The 22,471-nt window shown below is 38.4% G+C and overlaps 2 protein-coding genes across 2 annotated transcripts in view; one reads left to right on the top strand and one right to left on the bottom strand.

The window, feature by feature from the left end:
* The first annotated feature begins 305 nt into the window (after window positions 1-305).
* On the top strand, window positions 306-2,924 carry LOC144349672 (NXPE family member 4-like). Its single transcript, XM_078008184.1, has 4 exons — window positions 306-481; window positions 842-1,390; window positions 1,799-1,851; window positions 2,203-2,924. The coding sequence occupies exons 1-4, from the start codon at window positions 306-308 to the stop codon at window positions 2,922-2,924; spliced, it is 1,500 nt and encodes a 499-aa protein (XP_077864310.1).
* Window positions 2,925-9,858: 6,934 nt separating this feature from the next.
* LOC102807607 (short transient receptor potential channel 4-like) overlaps window positions 9,859-22,471 on the bottom strand; it is a 29,439-nt gene continuing 16,826 nt past the window's right edge. The window contains exons 11-16 of the mRNA XM_085499370.1: window positions 21,711-22,348; window positions 20,598-20,793; window positions 14,372-14,545; window positions 12,898-12,939; window positions 12,649-12,779; window positions 9,859-11,328 (exon numbers count right to left, since the gene is read on the bottom strand). Of these exons, the coding sequence (XP_085355496.1) occupies window positions 10,524-11,328; window positions 12,649-12,779; window positions 12,898-12,939; window positions 14,372-14,545; window positions 20,598-20,793; window positions 21,711-22,348 (1,986 nt within the window). The 3' untranslated portion in view covers window positions 9,859-10,523. The remainder of the gene's footprint in view (window positions 11,329-12,648; window positions 12,780-12,897; window positions 12,940-14,371; window positions 14,546-20,597; window positions 20,794-21,710; window positions 22,349-22,471) is intronic.

Genomic DNA, 22,471 nt, shown 5'->3' with positions numbered 1-22,471 from the left:
TTAAGTTTGACTAATGAAAGAAACTTTATTTGAGTGGCTAGGTTAGAATAGTATCTCGTATACTGCAGAGACTAACAATCTTCCCAAACCACAATGATTTGCTTATTCATCAAATAAATTAAAAACATTATTCAACCCATGTAAACGTTCGCTTTTACCCACACTGTAATGTGTTAATCCAGGAATCCATGGATACATGTACGAAATCAAGAATTACTATCAGTCATCAGCAAATATGGAATACTTCTGGAAACCACATACACTATACACCTGTAACATACGATACTGCAAAACGGTACATGAATATGAACTCACTCCCATATCATAACTATAATCGTTTTGGAATAGAGTGGGTAAGCATAGTTGATGAAATGAAATGGGAGCATATGCATAGACAGAATCATAAAGGAAGACAAAGTACAGACCTTCCTTTTGACATTGGCAAAGGCTCACTTGGATTAACATCTGTGTCTAGAACGATGTGAGTATATAAAACACTAGGCTTTCAAAGATAACCAAGTACAATCATAAGGTTAGGGTGTTGACCATTGGACGAATATCTTTTGAATGCCATGTCTTTTTGAATAATGACAACATGCACAATATACATTTTTATAATAATACAGACACAAAGTTGTTTCAATCTTTTGTATTTTCCAGTTTGTCATTGTATTACTCAGAAATAATAACTTGTGTGTGTTTACGGCTGTGAAGATCCTTTTTTGTTTCGAACATTGAAATCGCCTCACTGATATGTAAATGGTGTTTTGTCAAGCATACTTATATCCTGTATTACACGTGTAACCAATAGTGGCGTGATATGTGTGTTTATATTTTATAGGGTCTCTCTTTTCAACAACAAAAGTAACATTTATAAAGGTAAATTCGTGCATGTTAGAATTGAAACATTTGATGATAATGGCCGTGAAAGAAATCGAGGTGGTGACTTCTTTTCAGCAGTCATGTCGAATGAAGACTTCCAGAAAAGTACAGCTGGGCGTATTGTTGACTACGCAAATGGAACATATTCTGTATTCTTCTATGCAGCCTGGTCAGGGAATGCGAACATAACAGTTGCTTTGACATTCACCAGAGAGGCAATCAACTTTCTTAGACATGTTATCAAATCAAAGGAAGAGATGACCAAGTTTACTGGTAGATATCGAGATGGCACTTCACAGAACATAAGTCAGTGTACACTTATAAATGAAGGCATATGGCAGAATAAGTGTGAATATATTAATCGAAACTCTTTAGGAAAAACTACATTGATCTGCAATAAACCTACAAATGTTGGTTGTGAAAAACTGGAATACATAAAGGCCAGTGTTGAATCACTGAATAAAGTTACAGCTGAAAAGATTAAAGATTTTGAATATTTGTATAAAAAGTAAGTACTGAGTACACGTAGGAATTTCTCAAAATTCTGCATGCTTGATTTCATGTTTTCATTCTACTCTCTCGAGTCAATACACTGTCTATATCGTGTTGATATACACTGTTTAAATGAGCTGATAAACAGGTGATGTTGCTGTATTTAAATGGCCATCTACTGATTTGAATATAACGATGTATAATATGTATTCATTATGCAAAACTACGCAAATACAGTCATACAAATGTGTTCACGTAAAGAGGTATTCTCAGTCGATTCTTTTCATATAACTCTATTAAGTATACATTTTCACAACATAATGATACTAATGGATATTCTTCTTTCATAAAATGAAAAAAGGCTGCATTTTACCTTTTAGATACATAACATCCAAATGTATTCATATATTTTTCTTATTATCAGACGTTATCACTTGTCACAGTTACATGCGACACCACTTATGATAAATATTAAAGGTATGTGTTATAGATTATTCTATTCAGCATATACCCAAACACAGTGTCTTTGTAAAAGGGAAATAACATAACTAACTTTAGATCATTAAACACAATTCGCATTGTAAACATATAAATAATAAGCACACTATATTTCAAAGCATTGTGAAATTAGTAAAAGAATTTGTACATGAATCATTACAGGTGTTTCAAAACTACCACTAATACATATCCAACATGTTCCTAAAATGCCATTTTTGTGATACAATAACACATTTTAATATTATTTGCATAGTTTTATTTCTATAATAAGTGAGTTGTACTAACTAATAATGTATTTTCTATTCACACATACTTTCGTTCCTATCTCAGAAAATTCATCAACACTTGAACCAATGGTGCCGTGTGGTCCCGATCTACCAGTGCCATTATCAGATGGATACTGGGAAAACCACAAAGTGTTTGTTCCCTTGGTATGCAGCAGTACACAGTGGTCAGATGATGATGTGCGAAAGTGCTTATCGAACACGGTGGTATTAGAGAGTGGTGATTCCAATTTACGACAGTTTAAATGGTTTTTTGCTAAATTTTATGATATTAAGTTTCAACACTATTTTGTGTCACCGCGGACTGGCAACGTAGTAGATCATTTCTGGTCGTCAGTTCTGGAAAGTGACTTGTTAGATCACATCGAAACTGACACGTGTCACTCCAGAAAACATATCGTGATTCTGAACTTCTCATTCCACTTTGGTTTGTGGTCTATGCGTTCATATGTTGAACGGATATTCCATGCAAAGCTAGCCGTGGAAAGATTGCTTAATCGATGTCCGAATGTCAATGTTGTGATTAAATTATCACATCCACGTGATAATATGTACACTGAACAAAACGTCCATAGCAGTAATTGGGTGTTCTATGATCAAAACAGAGTCATTCGATATGTATTTGCTGGAATTGGTGTCATCTTTCTTGATGTATGGGACATGGTAGTATCCTCTGTTGAACGTAATACAGTTCATATGCCTCAACATGTCATACGTCAACAGGTGTATCTATTGCTCTCGTACATTTGTCCTGAAATGGTAAATTGAGATTCAACGATTGCATAACAGTGGACCATGCCAACAGTTGTATATATTACTTCCATGCAAGTCTGTCAGTTGCTTCATATATTTGTCCTAACTGAGATTCAATGCCTGCCATCACATCAAATAGTCTATCTATTTTTTCTTACTTGGTAAACTCTGATTTACACCCAAGCACAATAAGGAGGTGTATGACAATTAGAGAATATGAAAATATAAGTATGTTAAAAATACCAGCGTTTTAAAACCTTATATAATACATGAATCCACAGCGGTTCCAAGTGTTCTAGAGCTTATTATATGCGAACAGGGTAAGTGAGCTGGGATTTGGTCGTTACCAGAAGCAGGTTATACTGCCATTCCACGCTAATGCCATAAACCAACACATTGTACTTTATATGAAATGTACACTATTCAAGATAATGTACTTTTCAGTACTGTAATATTACTCTCAAAATCATCAGTTGTAACAATTTTTGAACAAATGTCTATGAATTGACTTGTTTTACAGTCAACTGACAATTAACTTTGATTAAGCATAGTTCATTTATTAAATTATATTCTGCGAATTTTGTATGTATGCTCATTACATATATTCTGTTCTGTGGGCACAATAAAAAAAATAGAGGCAAAAGAAATAATAAGATTATAACATGTATCTAAATAGACGCGTTTTCGGGGAGAATAAGTCCAATAGCAATATCAAAAATTCGATTCTTGACAAGAAACTTGTGAATTGTGAGTATCGGGGAGATATACACACTACTTGCGCATTTAATGCATATATTAAGAATAACAATAACTACATTGCATGCTTTGTGTGAGGATACCACAAAGTATGCACGAAGACAGTATCGACCGACGCGCAGACGGCGCACTGTCTGAGTGCATACTTTGAGGTATACATCATGGGAATGCCGAAATCCAAAAAGTTTAGAACAAAATCAGCAAACTTTTTTTGTGTGGTGTCTGATCAAACCCTGGCGGCAGCCATGTTTGTTTTTATTATTAGAGAACGCTTACGCGCATAATCATTCCATATTTGGAATTTGCATTTCCTAATATGGTAGGATGAAAATACCTTGTAAAATACCACAAAATTACGGCACGCTCTAACTTGTAGCGTTACTATGACAATTGTATAATAAAGTCTTATATGGCACTGCATGACATTATTGTGGTTGATAATTTATTGAACTATCACGGGGGTAAATCTCTTCTCTCTCTGGGTCTCCACACTTGTCAGGGGGGAATCTCGTCTCGTCTCTCTATCTCGTCCCCTTGAGGTACGGGATCGGGGAAGTCACTTTACTTTACAGTCAAATAAGACACACACAACGAAATACGTTTCAGCTCTCGTCTTAGTCGGTCAATCGAGCACTCTATAAGACACAGCGCCCTGGGGAAAAGTCCCCAAGACTCTCGCAAGGCTGACCCAAGACTAGCCCAAGACTGGACTGCCTCAAGGCTCGCCCCTGGACTCTCTCGGACTGCGACTGCCCAGGACTGCCCTCGACTGCGTCTATCGTGGAGTATTCGCCAAGACCAACTCAAACTCTCTTTATTCATTTTCAAAACTCTAACCAATTACAAAACAGTAAAAAGACTCTAGGGCGTAACCTTCAATCATAAAGCCAATCACACTAAGTACTGAATACGTCATATCTTTTGATTAATCGTTCACTACATTAATAACTACGGATGTCAGAATAGCGACGGTATCTTGTAATTAGTTCCAAACCACTGAGCCAAGTTCCGTCCAAAACTTCAAATAGACCTAAACGATGACAGACATAACACAGCAATTCAGCTAATAATCAACTAATTAAGTCGGTCAAGAGATACGCGAAAACAAATTCATGACACATCCCTTCACCCAAACTGAGATATGCCCCTCGGCATTGCACGTTCACAAATCAAAGATACCGTCAGCCACTCATCGTCATACGGGTTAAATACAATACTAATAATAAAAGGAATAAATCAAAAAGAGTAAAACACACTAATTAAGTACAATGATTATAAAGTCTAAATACAATGGTTATAAAGTCACAAATATCAATGGTTATATATCAAAAACAAGGGAAAGGCTACCAATCGACTCACTTTTCTCAAAACGGTTCACTGAGGTAACCCGTCGCTTCACTTTCTCCGTTACTAAGGTTACAAACTCTATATCAAAAGGTCAAAAAACTAAGGCGTGGCGGTGTAACCAAGCGATCAGCCAATCGCTGCAGTCGACAGCACGATCACGTGATTACCAGGGATGCGTCTCTCGGTTAAAGCATTGCAAAGCGGTAACTAATAAACAATGAATAAAAAGCCATTAATCAAACTCCTGTCACATACGCTTATAAACTTCAACTGAACTCAAAAGTCGTTAATCTAAACAAAAGTCATACGGCGTGGAAACAGAATGCAAAGACAATGTCGCTTTCATAACACCTTACTCCTCTGGCAAAAAGACGGAAAAGACTAAAACGATAGAAACTACTAAGTTACATATAAGCCTGTCAATCATGAACAAAAGCTTGCGTTATCAAACAATACATATATAAGCGCACCAAACTCCCATCTCAAAAAGATATAAAAAAAACCTTACAAAGGTGCTCCAAACTCAAAAAGCGTCAGAAGTATTCCGGAAACAACACGTAAACAAAAACAACTCTTAAAACGTCGGTATCTCTGTACTCGACAAATCTCAAAACTCTGAAAAACTCATTGGGGCATTACTTTCCCCATCATAATCCGTACTCATAAACTCATTAAAACTCCATAAAACTTAACAAAACTCAAAACACTGTGATGCAAATACTTGTCCACTGAGGCGCGCTTAAATCATTATAAAGGACCTCGAACGTCACAAAATATCAGTTCAAAACAAAGATCTGGGCGCTTACATACATACAATTCAACATCACTAAAAGAACACGGTAAAAACAATAGGAAAAGCAAGCAATACATTACATTACTGAGCAATAGGGTTAGGATTCTGGAAAAGAGTTCAACGTCTTGAGTTACACAGTGTCAGTTACAGTGTCCAACGAGCGGTTCTCTAAGCAATACACAGATAGCTAAAGTCAAAGTCTATAAGCGTCTCTTCTCTTGTCGCGTTAGTCCGGGGTCGTTCTTTCATCTTCTTGTCTTTAATGTCGCTCAATTCTTAATTATACAGTCCTATCCGGTACTGGTCCTTCCGAAGGGGTTCTGAAATCTTCATCTCTTCAGCGTTGTACATCGGTGCCATACTGGTAAAGGCGTTAGTCGTCAAGCGCGGTTTCTGAGTCGTCTCTGCCATCGCTGCTAGTTCGGTTCACAAGAAAGACACACCTTCGCCATTCCACTTCTCTTCACAGGATGTCAATGTGTGTAAGACGCAATGCCCAGGGTTCTCACACCACGTATCACGGGGAAATCTCTTCTCTCTCTGGGTCTCCACACTTGTCAGGGGGGAATCTCGTCTCGTCTCTCTATCTCGTCCCCTTGAGGTACGGGATCGGGGAAGTCACTTTACTTTACAGTCAAATAAGACACACACAACGAAATACGTTTCAGCTCTCGTCTTAGTCGGTCAATCGAGCACTCTATAAGACACAGCGCCCTGGGGAAAAGTCCCCAAGACTCTCGCAAGGCTGACCCAAGACTAGCCCAAGACTGGACTGCCTCAAGGCTCGCCCCTGGACTCTCTCGGACTGCGACTGCCCAGGACTGCCCTCGACTGCGTCTATCGTGGAGTATTCGCCAAGACCAACTCAAACTCTCTTTATTCATTTTCAAAACTCTAACCAATTACAAAACAGTAAAAAGACTCTAGGGCGTAACCTTCAATCATAAAGCCAATCACACTAAGTACTGAATACGTCATATCTTTTGATTAATCGTTCACTACATTAATAACTACGGATGTCAGAATAGCGACGGTATCTTGTAATTAGTTCCAAACCACTGAGCCAAGTTCCGTCCAAAACTTCAAATAGACCTAAACGATGACAGACATAATACAGCAATTCAGCTAATAATCAACTAATTAAGTCGGTCAACAGATACGCGAAAACAAATTCATGACAGAACACAGGAAGATAATTCAAACCAGTTGTAGTTCGTAATCAAGAAATAACAAACACATAACAAATAATAAGTTTAGTCAGAAATTATTATGATTGAAAGTGTGTTGAAAATGAAATGATATGTGAGTAACTATTGTCACAACCATAGAAAACAGCTTCAAACCTTATAATTCCCGAATCACTATCGGTCGTACAATGCATTTTCTGATGGTTATGTTCATATAATCTAGTTCATGTGCATATCAACCACTAATAATACCACCATAAGATATTATATTTTCAAAACCTATAATATGGCCAAGTTCCTTGAATTTCAAATATTCATATTGTGATATTTTCTAATCTGTTTGACAATCTTTTGCACATTCACAGTCGTTTGCTGTGAGCTGTTTTAACTGTGTGCATCTTGTACAAACCGCAGCCGACCTGAAATTACGCGCACACGCGCACATTGTTTGACACATGGCTAGACCAGACAAAGCTTGGATTGACATTCGACCTATAAAAACGTTTAACCTCTGTCACCTGCAAATATGAGTTACCCTATTCTGTTTTACATTTAATAGCTTCACCAACATCGAATAATTTGTTACGCATTAACAATATTATCCCAATCGTTTAATTTCACATTCAGATATATTGATACTGTATTTTCCAATTCAATCCAACCCTAAATGTATTGATTTATATGTCAGTGGTATATGCAGCTGATCTTAAGTTTGAGGGGACTACACAGTCTGCCTTCAGCCTAATACTGCCTTCTGCCATTACCTTAAATTTGACTCAAAGGGCCAGCGTTCCGCCAGACAAAAGAGATGATTTTAATTTTACCACAATCAGTTTTATACACGTATTCAGCGATATCCCACTCTCTCCTACATGTAAATGTATCTGTAAGCTAATTTCCCGGGCCTGTGGTACATGTACAAGCTGTTTGAAGACATATCGTTTATTTTAGTCCAAACTATTAGAGTTCTGTAGAGCAGACTTGTCTTAAAGTGCCCGTGAAATGCCTACCCGCAAATTTCCCATTTGGGATTTATGTTCCCCTGAAATAGACAGTTGTTGATTGTTTTTGGTTGAAAATGGTTACTCTTGTCCGAGTAAATTTAAGATTCTCATGTTGTAGCCATGCCCACTTATCATAAAACAGTCGACTGTTTAGTGCTTTCCGACTCTAGCCGAAGTAAAAAGGCGCCACCAAACGCCAAAATATGAGAGGAAGCCATGCTCTTGCGCTATACTTTTATATTACTGCGGCATTTAGCTATTAACGATATATATTTTTTGGTCGGCGCCTTTTTTTGAAACGTATTTTTGCGGACTCAGCAATGCGTATAGTAATAGTGTGATAATTTACGCGTTTCCAAACGATCCGAAGGTGTAGACGAAAGCCGTAAAATGAGAAAAGTTGGGATGGACATTCTCCTTATACCGTCATGCCGCACATTCGTACACCGAACATCTTTCCTCATTTATGAAAAATCAGAATGGATTCAAAAACAAGTGCCGAAAAATTAAACCTGATACAGTACTAACACTTTTCAAAGAACTAGATTTCGGACCAGCCTAAGTTCACCGCGTTGGTGAGTGTTTCAAATGTTTTAGGAATCTGAATAACGTGTTGTAGAGACCATATAGTTATGTTATGTAAGAACATGGTAAGAGGTAGCAATGACGTGACGCGAAAACCAAAGCGTCAGCCAAAAAGGAAAGTACGCAGCACTCACACGTTGGCAATTGTTTTTAATTACGCTGTCTAAAAGTTTCTGAATTGTTTTGTGATTGGTGTTGACTTCACACTTTTGTGAACTTGAAATCTTGCCATTTGATATGCGTAATAAGTGGGCTGTCAATATTTTGCAACCACGTATTTTTAATGCGATGTCGTAATTATGACAATCACGATAACTCGAATCAAAATCATTTTTTGCTGTGTTTCGCTCTCAGTTATTTTTATTATCCAATCAATCGTCGCCATTCACGCACTTTTCCTTGCCGTGACCCGACGCGTTCACCCATTTTAGCAGCTGCATGGAAAACTTTGAAAAATAATCGAAATAGATATAGATATCGTGGAGAGGAGATGGAGATGTCGGCACTTCAACCGACTTCATCGACCACAATACAAGGGACTCTGATTGCGCAGTACACAGTTGATCGCGGCGGCCAGCTACGCCAGAAAGGATATATTTCGTATCTAACTCAACCCTATACAATAAACTTGATAATATGTGTTCTTTATGGTCCACTCTTCCTCGAGAAACAAATACATGAGTGGCAATTTAGTCAAAGACGAGAAAATTTAATAAGAAATGTGCCTTATATACATTATCGACAATGCACGCTGACCAGCAAGCCCCCCCTTAGGCGTCACAAGGGGTATTTGAGTATGCAGATGAGAAGTTAATGAGGAGCCTCCTTTTAACAAATTGTTTATGACTGTTTATGAATAATATAAGACGGATGTCATATGCTAATTCCTTTCACTTGACATCATTTCATGTATACCATTCGGTCAATATACTGATGTACTGTGGTGTATTTCATGTATACCATTCGGTCAATATACTGATGTACTGTGGTGTATTTCATGTATACCATTCGGTCAATATACTGATGTACTGTGGTGTATTTCATGTATACAATCCGGTCAATATACTGATGTACTGTGGTGTATTTCATGTATACCATTCGGTTGTTTGTTTTGTGTTCTTGAACATGTAATTGTCCTGCCAAGTACTATTCAGTACATGTTTGTAAGCTGTTTTTCTTGAATATCGTCTGTATCTTATTTCTACGCTTTGACGCCATGGAGATGTTAGTCATCTCTTGATGAAACTTAATGTTTAGAAATGATATATAACTCAACATTTCTCTGTTGTGACGATTTTTATAATGATCCACATGACGCCTTGGTTATAATTTAAGAAATATATCATATAATATGATGTGGTGAGGGCATTTTACAAGATTCTATTACAAACGTAATTGTATTGATGTGTCGACTACGAGTATGTACGCCGGGTTATAATTTAAGAAATATATCATATAATATGATGTGGCGAGGGCATTTTACAAGATTCTATTACAAACGTAATTGTATTGATGTGTCGACTACGAGTATGTACGCCGGGTTATAATTTAAGAAATATATCATATAATATGATGTGGCGAGGGCATTTTACAAGATTCTATTACAAACGTAATTGTATTGATGTGTCGACTACGAGTATGTACGCCGGGTTATAATTTAAGAAATATATCACATAATATGATGTGGCGAGGGCATTTTACAAGATTCAATTACAAACGTAATTGTATTGATGTGCCGACTACGAGTATGCCTGCCGGGTTGACACAATCCTTGGTTGATGTAATTCCATTCAGACCAGCCATGTAATGATATAATTTCATTGATATATTTTTTTACAAGCCATATTAGAATGTTCTGTATATTTGGGCCAACCTTTCAAACTAATTGTCATATATTCTTGATGATGCATCTTGACAAATCCGGTAGAAAGTATCAAGCCAGTTAGATATTCTCAAAATCAGTCTTTTCCCAATTTTCAAAAACGTTCATATACTGTTGGAAGCGCGGCGATTTCCCTACTCTCGAATTATGTTGCCATGGTAACCGATGGTCATAGTCAACTTGAAAACTTTGTCGGAGTACAGGAACTGGAACAGACGAACCCATCACTTGCTCAAACCTGTATGACGATAAATCATCCTCCCCCTGCTCCAGGTCCTCCTCGTCCTCCCCCGCTTCCTCCTCTTCCCTTAACTCTAAACCGTGGGTGATTGCATCCACAAAGTCTTGCACTTCGTTATTACTATCCAGAGAAATGGCTACATCTTCCTCATTCACTTTTGGATCAAGTTGGATATGTGAAACATCAATATCATTTTCTGTAACTAGTTCTTCTTCTACAGGTATTGTTGGCATAGGATCTTTGTTCACGCGAGTCGCAAACAGAATATCATACTCATTCGCCTGCACTTGACTCTCTCTACGTTGCGTGTTAATGTAACTCGGGATAGGATGTTGCTGGCGATTATGTTGCATTCTTAACTGTTCGGCAATACTCCGAACATTTTCATTGCCGATTCCGTGGTGGGCTAAAACTTCTGTGTGTGATTCCTCCAATTTTCTTTCTAGACCTTGAATCATATCAGTGTGATCCTCAGATTTCTTCAATAATTGTTCTTTTATTACGCTTAGTACGTCAATGTTAATTTTCTCCATCTGTACGAGCCTGAGCACAAGACCATTAATGTGACTGTTTGTAATTGACATGTTTCTCTCGAGTTTTTGCACCATTCCAAGTTGTTCGTATCTGTTATAAATAACAAGGATATTTAGTGTCTTTGCATTAACTAGTGGTAATATAATATATCTCGCTTTTCAAGTTATTTTTTCAGATTTGTATAATTTGCGAAAATAAATTTTGTGGAATCAAATTATGCTTAGGAGCCGAAGTAGTGAAAAATGAAATTAGGTGGAACTGAAGTTTAGGCTAAAATTGAATTGAATATAAAACTGGAACATGGAATATGAATTATGGAATGGAGGTGGGAAGTAGAATTACGATTAGAAAAGTTTGTGTCACCATTGTAATGACTTCTGGTCTGGTTATTTGATGGAAAAAGTGCATCTGGCAATGTGTCTGTTAAAATGATTTTACAAACATTTTCCCAAATAACATCCAATGCCATATATATATCTAATTGTATTATGTTTCATATAAATTCATGTATTGCCAATCAAACATGTTTACTATACCAAAATAATCACGTTTATTGTAATTATGCTTTTTTTTCAAAATATCCATCAACAAATGGCGAAACACAATATTTTTTTGTAAAAAGCTAATTGGTAATAGGTACACCACTATATAAAGCTAAGATGATTAGTATACTTAGTGAGAAAAGAAAGGGAAACTAGTAAGTAGCACAAATTTAAAAATCGTATTAGAAACATTTTATTCTGCCGAAGCTAGATTTGAAGAAAGAAAACAAAACTAAATCTCTTTAACAGTATCTTGCATTCATTTTCAATCTTATGTCACAGCAATGCAAAATGACACATTCTTCACGCAAGATATTTGCAAATGTCAGACAAAACCTGACCAGTATGCCATCATTCTGTACACATCCACCTTTGAAAAGTTTGTAATTTTTATAAAATATTGAAGAACTATTGTTCACTCATACACACACACAGGGACACTGGATATATCTACAAGGCACCGTCTGCTCTCATTGTGTCATATCAGTTCAGAACTTCCTCTGATATATGAACCATTATGCATTGACAATTTAAGATACACACATTACATATAATATATTGTGTCTTTCAAATGTGCTATGGCGTTCTTTGCAAGATACATAAAATTCATTGCTTTGTTCCGAATACATCTTTGCATACTGGTGGAAACGATCTAACTTACCTATATAATTAACTTAATTGTCTACAAGATGGATGCCCGGCTTAGGGTCGCAATTACCTGTTTTTTACGAGTTAACATACGGAAGTGTGTATGGAATTCCTCAATGTATGTTTATATATAAATGTAACTAATTTACCGACTATTAACTGCACGCTGTTTTAAACAACAAGAAGAATTATATAGATATGTTACGTGAATACCTCTTACCTAAAACTTGACATATCTTGCTTGAACTCCATGAACTCTACTTTAGTCACTTTGTCGCCCTGCCCACCACGTCCATGATGTCCAGATGCCACGTTACCAAAATAACGTACGACCAATTGATTTACAATTCTCTGTTAAATACAAAAGTGATACCACGAATCAATCCCCATGCATATCACATACGGATTATTATGGAGGTTTGTGATATAATTTATATTCAAATACTTCACAATAGTGATAACTTCGAACCTGATACTCTTCCTGTTTCTTCACGTTCTTTTGTTGTTTTTTCTAAAACAAAAAAGCAAACAGTTTTAGCGTTTATTTGATAGTGTGGCAGTAATAACAGTGAGAGAACGTTGATTGCATTGATTGGCATTAAAAAAAATGTTTGATATTCAGTTTAGTCGCATAACACGGTTTGGTGATGTTGCAGACAATGTAGTAACGTAGAGTAGGTTGAGTGATGTAGCACTCCCTTTAGTGACACATGTACGTACATAGTAGTGACGTAGCAGTCCATTTAGTGACACATGTACGTACATAGTAGTGACGTAGCAGTCCATTTAGTGACACATGTACGTACATAGTAGTGACGTAGCAGTCCATTTAGTGACACATGTACGTACATAGTAGTGACGTAGCAGTCTCTTTAGTGACACATGTACGTACATAGTAGTGACGTAGCAGTCCATTTAGTGACACATGTACGTACATAGTAGTGACGTAGCAGTCCATTTAGTGACACATGTACGTACATAGTAGTGACGTAGCAGCCCATTTAGTGACACATGTACGTACATAGTAGTGACGTAGCAGTCCATTTAGTGACACATGTACGTACATAGTAGTGACGTAGCAGTCCATTTAGTGACACATGTACGTACATAGTAGTGACGTAGCAGTCCCTTTAGTGACACATGTACGTACATAGTAGTGACGTAGCAGTCCATTTAGTGACACATGTACGTACATAGTAGTGACGTAGCAGTCCCTTTAGTGACACATGTACGTACATAGTAGTGACGTAGCAGTCCATTTAGTGACACATGTACGTACATAGTAGTGAAATAGCAGTCCCTTTAGTGGCACATGTACGCACATAGTAGTGACGTAGCAGTCCATTTAGTGACACATGTACGTACATAGTAGTGATGTAGCAGTCCATTTAGTGACACATACATACATACAAGGTTCAATGTGTTGTTGAGAGGATGGAGTTATTGTAAACGATGAAGTCGTAAATCAGGTTTTATCCTGGGTTTTGAATGGTCAATGTCAACAGATAGTGGAAATTAGAGCATGATTTGTTGATAGAAAAATTGAGTTGACCCTGTCTAGTATTTGGAGTTAAAGCGCGGTAGTCGTCGCGCTGCGCTTGTGCCACATTTGTGTTGATAAACATTGATTTTCCCACAATCCAATGCGTTCTTCAAATGGAAATCACAAGTATGAGGTTTGACCTGGATGCGACTTGCACTGATTACCGACGGTGACTCCTTCGATACCTTCCAATCACATGAAAATTGCCCAATTAAAGCTTGGAAACGTCTCAGTTCGTACTCGTTGATCTGGGCAACAGTCAAAGTCGCCACCTTTGTTTATATGAGACCCATATACCTCGCACATGCGCAGCGCGACGACTACTGCGCTTTAAATTAAAGCAGCCACTGTATGAGAGGCTAACACCATGGGTGCTTCCTACACTCAACTTCATACTCACCTGTGTCTTTACTCTGGCAGCTTTTTTACATACACACAAATACCCCGCCATGAAAGCGTGATAGACAAACTTTGGACTTGGTAAAATGTTGAATGGGGGTGGTATGGTAGCACCTTCGAAATAGCTCATCCACATTTCAGAGCGAAAATATTTCCACTCTGTATCCGAATTTTTCTGAAATAAATGAATCATGATTGTAAAACCATTTGATGTATTTGTTCGGGACCTTGCTTTTTACGCACAATAGAATTGAGCACGCAAGTTTAAAAGGCTGAAATACTAGAACACCATATGTGCATGAAATCGTTTGGACGTGTAAGTATTCGCGAATACAAGCAATATGTATGTTCACTTAAATGTATGAGCGCTAAACTGGGAATGGAAGTACATTATCAGTATTATCTGGTCTTCTTTCAAAAGGAATCCGGTGTTCAGAACACTCGAGACAAGCATGTTGATTACAGATTTGTACTTTCAGTAAATTTGTTTTAATATTTCAGATAAGAATACCCGGTAGAAAAACATGATTACCGTCGGGGTGTATTTATCCCACATGTACAATTAACTTGGTCATTGTGAATGTTTGACGTTATCCGCTGTTTGATGATACAATAGTGACGACATGTTTAACATGTGATTGAATTTGAATATCGATGGTAGTGTGATATATCGGGCAAAGACCACTTTGTTTCATGTAAATAACAATATATTTTACACGCGTTGTGTATGTCGATATGGGTCTGCTCGATCATTATTCACAAATTATGTGAATTTCATCAAAACATATTATCCATGTGTTTATATCATCTTGCATGCACACGCTGAATGGTCATTTTGTGTGCAAGTGATGCATGAGATAATCAGCTATGCTGTATGCAAATGGTGCATGAGATGAACGACCAACCTGTATGCAAATGACGCATGAGATGATCGACCAACCTGTATGCAAATGATGCATGTGGTGGAGTGGAATCCTGTATGCAAATTATGCATGAGGTGATAAGCCATCCTGTATGCAAATGATGCATGAGATGAACAACCATCCTGTATGCAAATGATGCATGAGATGAACAACCATTCTGTATGCAAATGATGCATGAGATGAACGACCATCCTGTATGCAAGTGATGCATGAGATGAATGACCATTCTGTATGCAAATGATGCATGAGATGAACGGCCATCCTGTACGCAAATGATGCATGAGATGAACGACCATCCTGTATGCAAATGATGCATGAGATGAATGACCATTCTGTATGCAAATGATGCATGAGATGAACGACCATCCTGTATGCAAATGATGCATGAGATGAATGACCATTCTGTATGCAAATGATGCATGAGATGAACAACCATTCTGTATGCAAATGATGCACGAGATAAACGACCATCCTGTATGCAAATGATGCATGAGATAACGGCCATTCTGTATACAAATGATGCATGCGATGAACGACCATTCTGTATGCAAATGATGCATGAGATGAACAACCATTCTGTATGCAAATGATGCATGAGATGAACGACCATCCTGTATGCAAATGATGCATGAGATGAATGACCATTCTGTATGCAAATGATGCATGAGATGAACAACCATTCTGTATGCAAATGATGCATGAGATGAACGACCATCCTGTACGCAAATGGTGCATGAGATAAACGACCATCCAAAAGGCAAATGATGCATGAGATGAACAACCATCCTGTATGCAAATGATGCATGAGATGAATGACCATTCTGTATGCGAATGGTGCATGATACAAACGACCATCCTGTACGCAAATGGTGCATGAGATGAACGACCATCCTGTATGCAAATGATGCATGAGATGAACGACCAACCTGTATGCAAATGATGCATAAGATGAACGGCCATTCTGCACGCAAATGATGCATGAGATGAACGACCAACCTGTATGCAAATGATGCATGAGATGAACGACCAACCTGTATGCAAATGATGCATAAGATGAACGGCCATTCTGCACGCAAATGATGCATGAGATGAACGACCAACCTGTATGCAAATGGTGCATAAGATGAACGACCATTCTGTACGCAAATGATGCATGAGATGAACGACCATCCTGTATGCAAATGATGCATAAGAGGAACGGCCATCCTGTACGCAAATGGTGCATGAGATGAACGATCATCCTGTATGCAAATGATGCATGATACAAACGACCATCCTGTACGCAAATGGTGCATGAGATGAACGACCATCCTGTATACAAATGGTGCATGAGATGAACGACCATCCTGTACGCAAATGGTGCATGAGATGAACGACCATCCTGTATGCAAATGATGCATGAGATGAACGACCATCCTGTATGCAAATGATACATAAGATGAACGGCCATCCTGTACGCAAATGGTGCATGAGATGAACGACCATCCTGTACGCAAATGGTGCATGAGATGAACGACCATCCTGTATGCAAATGATGCATGAGGTGATAAGCCATCCTGTATGCAAATGATGCATGAGATGAACGACCATCCTGTATGCAAATGATGCATGAGATGAACGACCATTCTGTATGCAAATGATGTATGAGATGAACGACCAACCTGTATGCAAATGATGCATGTGATGGAGTGGAATCCTGTATGCAAATTATGCATGAGGTGATAAGCCATCCTGTACGCAAATGATGCATGAGATGAACAACCATCCTGTATGCAAATGATGCATGAGACGAACGACCATTCTGAATGCAAATGACGCATGAGATGAACGACCATTCTGTATGCAAATGATGCATGAGATGAACGACCATCCTGTACGCAAATGGTGCATGAGATGAACGACCAACCTCTGTGCAAATGATGCATGTGGTGGAGTGAAATCCTGTATGCAAATTATGCATGAGGTGATAAGCCATCCTGTATGCAAATGATACGTGAGATGAACGACCATCCTGTATGCAAATGATGCATGATATGAACGACCAACCTGTATGCAAATGATGCATGAGATGAACGACCATTCTGTATGCAAATGATGCATGAGATGAATGACCATCCTGTATGCGAATGATGAATGAGATGAACGACCAACCTGTATGCAAATGATGCATGTGATGGAGTGGAATCCTGTATGCAAATTATGCATGAGGTGATAAGCCATCCTGTATGCAAATGATGGATGAGATGAACGACCATCCTGTATGCAAATGATGCATGCGATGAACGACCATTCTGTATGCAAATGATGCATGAGATGAACGACCATTCTGTATGCAAATGGTGCATGAGATGAATGACCATTCTGTATGCAAATGATGCACGAGATGAATGACCATCCTGTATGCAAATGATGCATGAGATGAATGACCATCCTGTATGCAAATGATGAATGACCATCCTGTATGCAAATGATGCATGAGATGAACGACCATCCTGTATGCAAATGATGAATGACCATCCTGTATGCAAATGATGCATGAGATGAACAACCATCCTGTATGAAAATGATGCATGAGATGAATGACCATCCTGTATGCAAATGATGAATGACCATCCTGTATGCAAATGATGCATGAGATGAACGACCATCCTGTATGCAAATGATGCATGATACAAACGACCATCCTGTACGCAAATGGTGCATGAGATGAACGACCATCCTGTATGCAAATGATGCATGAGATGAACGACCAACCTGTATGCAAATGATGCATAAGATGAACGGCCATTCTGCACGCAAATGATGCATGAGATAAACGACCAACCTGTATGCAAATGATGCATAAGATGAACGGCCATTCTGCACGCAAATGATGCATGAGATGAACGACCAACCTGTATGCAAATGATGCATAAGATGAACGACCATTCTGTACGCAAATGATGCATGAGATGAACGACCATCCTGTATGCAAATGATGCATAAGAGGAACGGCCATCCTGTACGCAAATGGTGCATGAGATGAACGATCATCCTGTATGCAAATGATGCATGATACAAACGACCATCCTGTACGCAAATGGTGCATGAGATGAACGACCATCCTGTATACAAATGGTGCATGAGATGAACGACCATCCTGTACGCAAATGGTGCATGAGATGAACGACCATCCTGTATGCAAATGATGCATGAGATGAACGACCATCCTGTATGCAAATGATACATAAGATGAACGGCCATCCTGTACGCAAATGGTGCATGAGATGAACGACCATCCTGTACGCAAATGGTGCATGAGATGAACGACCATCCTGTATGCAAATGATGCATGAGATGAACGACCAACCTGTATGCAAATGATGCATGTGGTGGAGTGGAATCCTGTATGCAAATTATGCATGAGGTGATAAGCCATCCTGTATGCAAATGATGCATGAGATGAACGACCATTCTGTATGCAAATGATGCATGAGATGAACGACCATCCTGTATGCAAATGATGCATGAGATGAACGACCAACCTGTATGCAAATGATGCATGTGATGGAGTGGAATCCTGTATGCAAATTATGCATGAGGTGATAAGCCATCCTGTACGCAAATGATGCATGAGATGAACAACCATCCTGTATGCAAATGATGCATGAGACGAACGACCATTCTGAATGCAAATGACGCATGAGATGAACGACCATTCTGTATGCAAATGATGCATGAGATGAACGACCATCCTGTACGCAAATGGTGCATGAGATGAACGACCAACCTCTGTGCAAATGATGCATGTGGTGGAGTGAAATCCTGTATGCAAATTATGCATGAGGTGATAAGCCATCCTGTATGCAAATGATACGTGAGATGAACGACCATCCTGTATGCAAATGATGCATGATATGAACGACCAACCTGTATGCAAATGATGCATGAGATGAACGACCATTCTGTATGCAAATGATGCATGAGATGAATGACCATCCTGTATGCGAATGATGAATGAGATGAATGACCATCCTGTATGCAAATGATGGATGAGATGAACGACCATCCTGTATGCAAATGATGCATGCGATGAACGACCATTCTGTATGCAAATGATGCATGAGATGAACGACCATTCTGTATGCAAATGGTGCATGAGATGAATGACCATTCTGTATGCAAATGATGCATGAGATGAATGACCATCCTGTATGCAAATGATGCATGAGATGAATGACCATCCTGTATGCAAATGATGAATGACCATCCTGTATGCAAATGATGCATGAGATGAACGACCATCCTGTATGCAAATGATGCATGAGATGAACGACCATCCTGTATGCAAATGATGAATGACCATCCTGTATGCAAATGATGCATGAGATGAACGACCATCCTGTATGCAAATGATGCATGAGATGAATGACCATCCTGTATGCAAATGATGAATGACCATCCTGTATGCAAATGATGCATGAGATGAACGACCATCCTGTATGCAAATGATGCATGAGATGAACGACCAACCTGTATGCAAATGATGCATGTGGTGGAGTGGAATCCTGTATGCAAATGATACATGAGATGAATGACCATCCTGTATGCAAATGATGCATGAGATGAACGACCATCCTGTATGCAAATGATGCATGAGATGAACGACCAACCTGTATGCAAATGATGCATGTGATGGAGTGGAATCCTGTATGCAAATTATGCATGAGGTGATAAGCCATCCTGTACGCAAATGATGCATGAGATGAACGACCATCCTGTATGCAAATGATGCATGAGATGAACGACCAATCTGTATGCAAATGATGCATGAGATGAACGACCAACCTGTATGCAAATGATGCATGAGATGAATGACCATCCTGTATGCAAATGATGCATGTGGTGGAGTGGAATCCTGTATGCAAATTATGCATGAGGTGATAAGCCATTCTGTATGCAAATGATGCATGAGATGAACGACCATCCTGTATGCAAATGATGCATGAGACGAACGACCATCCTGTATGCAAATGATGCATGAGATGAACGACCAACCTGTATGCAAATGATGCATGTGGTGGAGTGGAATCCTGTATGCAAATTATGCATGAGGTGATAAGCCATCCTGTATGCAAATGATGCATGAGATGAACGACCAAACTGTTTGAAAATGAAGTGGAGTTGAATCTTGTATGCAAATATGCATGAGGTTATAGGTCATTCTGTATGCAAATGCATGAGGTGAGGGGTCATCCTTTATGCCAGTGATACACGAAAATCTACAGCAGTTATGTAATCTATATTTTATTGTATACTACTTACTTCTATTTTAGTATATGTGTTACTCATCAAGGCAATTAAGAGATTCAATAGAACGACTACAGCTATTATGTAATACATTCCATATAGTACTGTACCAAACCACTCGGTTGACACATGATTAGAATCAATACGCAGTATATCAGGTTCCAGTAATCCAAACAATGACCAAAATAAAGTTTCCATGCTTTTACTTAATCTGTTGTCAAAACAACAAAATTATGATTTTAATATGACGAGATTTACGAGATATGTATTTAAGTAGAAATGTGCATAAGATGCATGGGATACATAATACACTTTATCACGTGACAGGGGTGTGTAACAATCATTGCAACACGGACTAGTTGGTGTTAAAGGGCGGTGGTCGTCGCGCTGCGCTTGTGCGACATTTGTGTTGATTAACATCGATTTTCCCACAATCCAATGCGTTCTTCTAATGAAAATCACAAGTATGAGGTTTGACCTGGGCACGACTTGCACTAATTATCGCCTGTGACTCCTTCGATACATTCCAATCACATACAAAAATACCCAATTAAAACTTGGTAACGTCTCAGTTTGTACTCGTTGATCTGCGCAAGAGTCAAATTTGCCATCTTTGTTTATATGAGACCCACATTTTTCGCGTATGCGTGGCGCGACGACTACCGCCCTTTAACTAAATGAAACTAAAAGTAGCTTCTGTTGACGAATGAATCACGACTTGCTCTGACAAATTATCCGCTGTACGGTTCGACCCTATTTGCGGTGTTGGGATCTTTTGACAGGTGTTCAACGTGGTATAGTGACTCGAAACATACTGACTAGTTGTCCTCAAGTAGAGTAGAAGCATACATTAAAGGCGTAATTTAGTCCCTCGAACAAAATTGTCAAACTGCTCTGATTGGTTGGACTGTTCGCATTGACTTTTGCGGCCTTGATCTACTCGTATTCCAATTACTAGTCCAAGTTGGTTGCCATATCCAAATGGGTTTAATCATATTTAATGTTCGAATAATTTAAGTCATTTGCTACTTTGTGGCGCAGTTCAAACATTTATTTATTCACAATTGTCCTAAAATCAAGCCAAACCAGTTCAAAATTCAAATGTAAACAGAAACAAGTAATACTTACGATCCAAACGGTTCATATGTACATTCCTTGACAGTTTCAAACCCTTCTTGTAAGCATTGCAACTCATTGTTTGCAGCATACAGCCAGTAAATTTGAGAAATTCCCAAACCAAACGCAACCCACACAAAGAAAAATATGAATAAAAATTTAAAAATGTCATAGTTCATCTTGCTCAATGATATCTGTAGTGGTCCTACAAGGTCGTTCATGACGATAACACGGAGCAGGCGCAGTACGCTCAACACGTTAGCAACTGCAAATGTCACGCTACTGACGAGGGTGGGATCCCATTGGTTCCATTCATCAATGGGTACAGAATAGGACACGTCATCGTAGCCATAGTCAGATGGATCAAGAATACTTGGCTGGTTAGATAGGGAGGCTTTCTTAATATAGTAACTATAGTCACTCAACAAAGCAGTTAGATTTGACACAGTATTCTGAAGTCCACTAGTTCTGTGAAAGTATTCCATTAATGACGTCATGTTGCTAATCATTTGCGTCATAAGATTGTTCAACTCGTCCCGTGTAAAGTTTTTTAAGTGTTCGTGCTCGTCATCAATAAAATTAATAAGTGTATAGTTGTTGTCAAGTGATCTTCTCAAAACTTGAGTCGCCTTTTGACGTTCATTGTTTACCTGCAATATGAAACGTATTTATGTCAACATTGTTTATTTACTCACTGTGAAATACTTTATTTTCGCTTGGAATTAATTTTGCTATTTTCACTGAAGAAATGAATCAATGAAAATAAAATCCAG

Source organism: Saccoglossus kowalevskii, chromosome 5, assembly GCF_978046115.1.
Source record: "Saccoglossus kowalevskii chromosome 5, keSacKowa6.1, whole genome shotgun sequence".
NCBI classification, from domain to species: Eukaryota; Metazoa; Hemichordata; class Enteropneusta; family Harrimaniidae; genus Saccoglossus; species Saccoglossus kowalevskii.
The sequence above is the reverse complement of the archived record's forward strand: the minus strand, read 5'-3'. Positions and strand labels throughout refer to the sequence as shown.

Bases quoted from the DNA above. Each gene is read 5' to 3' on its own strand.
- LOC144349672 (XM_078008184.1), top strand. From the start codon at position 306: ATGAACTCACTCCCATATCATAACTATAATCGTTTTGGAATAGAGTGG. The intron at 482-841 runs GTGAGTATATAA...TATATTTTATAG, and splicing joins ACATCTGTGTCTAGAACGAT to GGTCTCTCTTTTCAACAACA. The intron at 1,391-1,798 runs GTAAGTACTGAG...TCTTATTATCAG, and splicing joins TTTGAATATTTGTATAAAAA to ACGTTATCACTTGTCACAGT.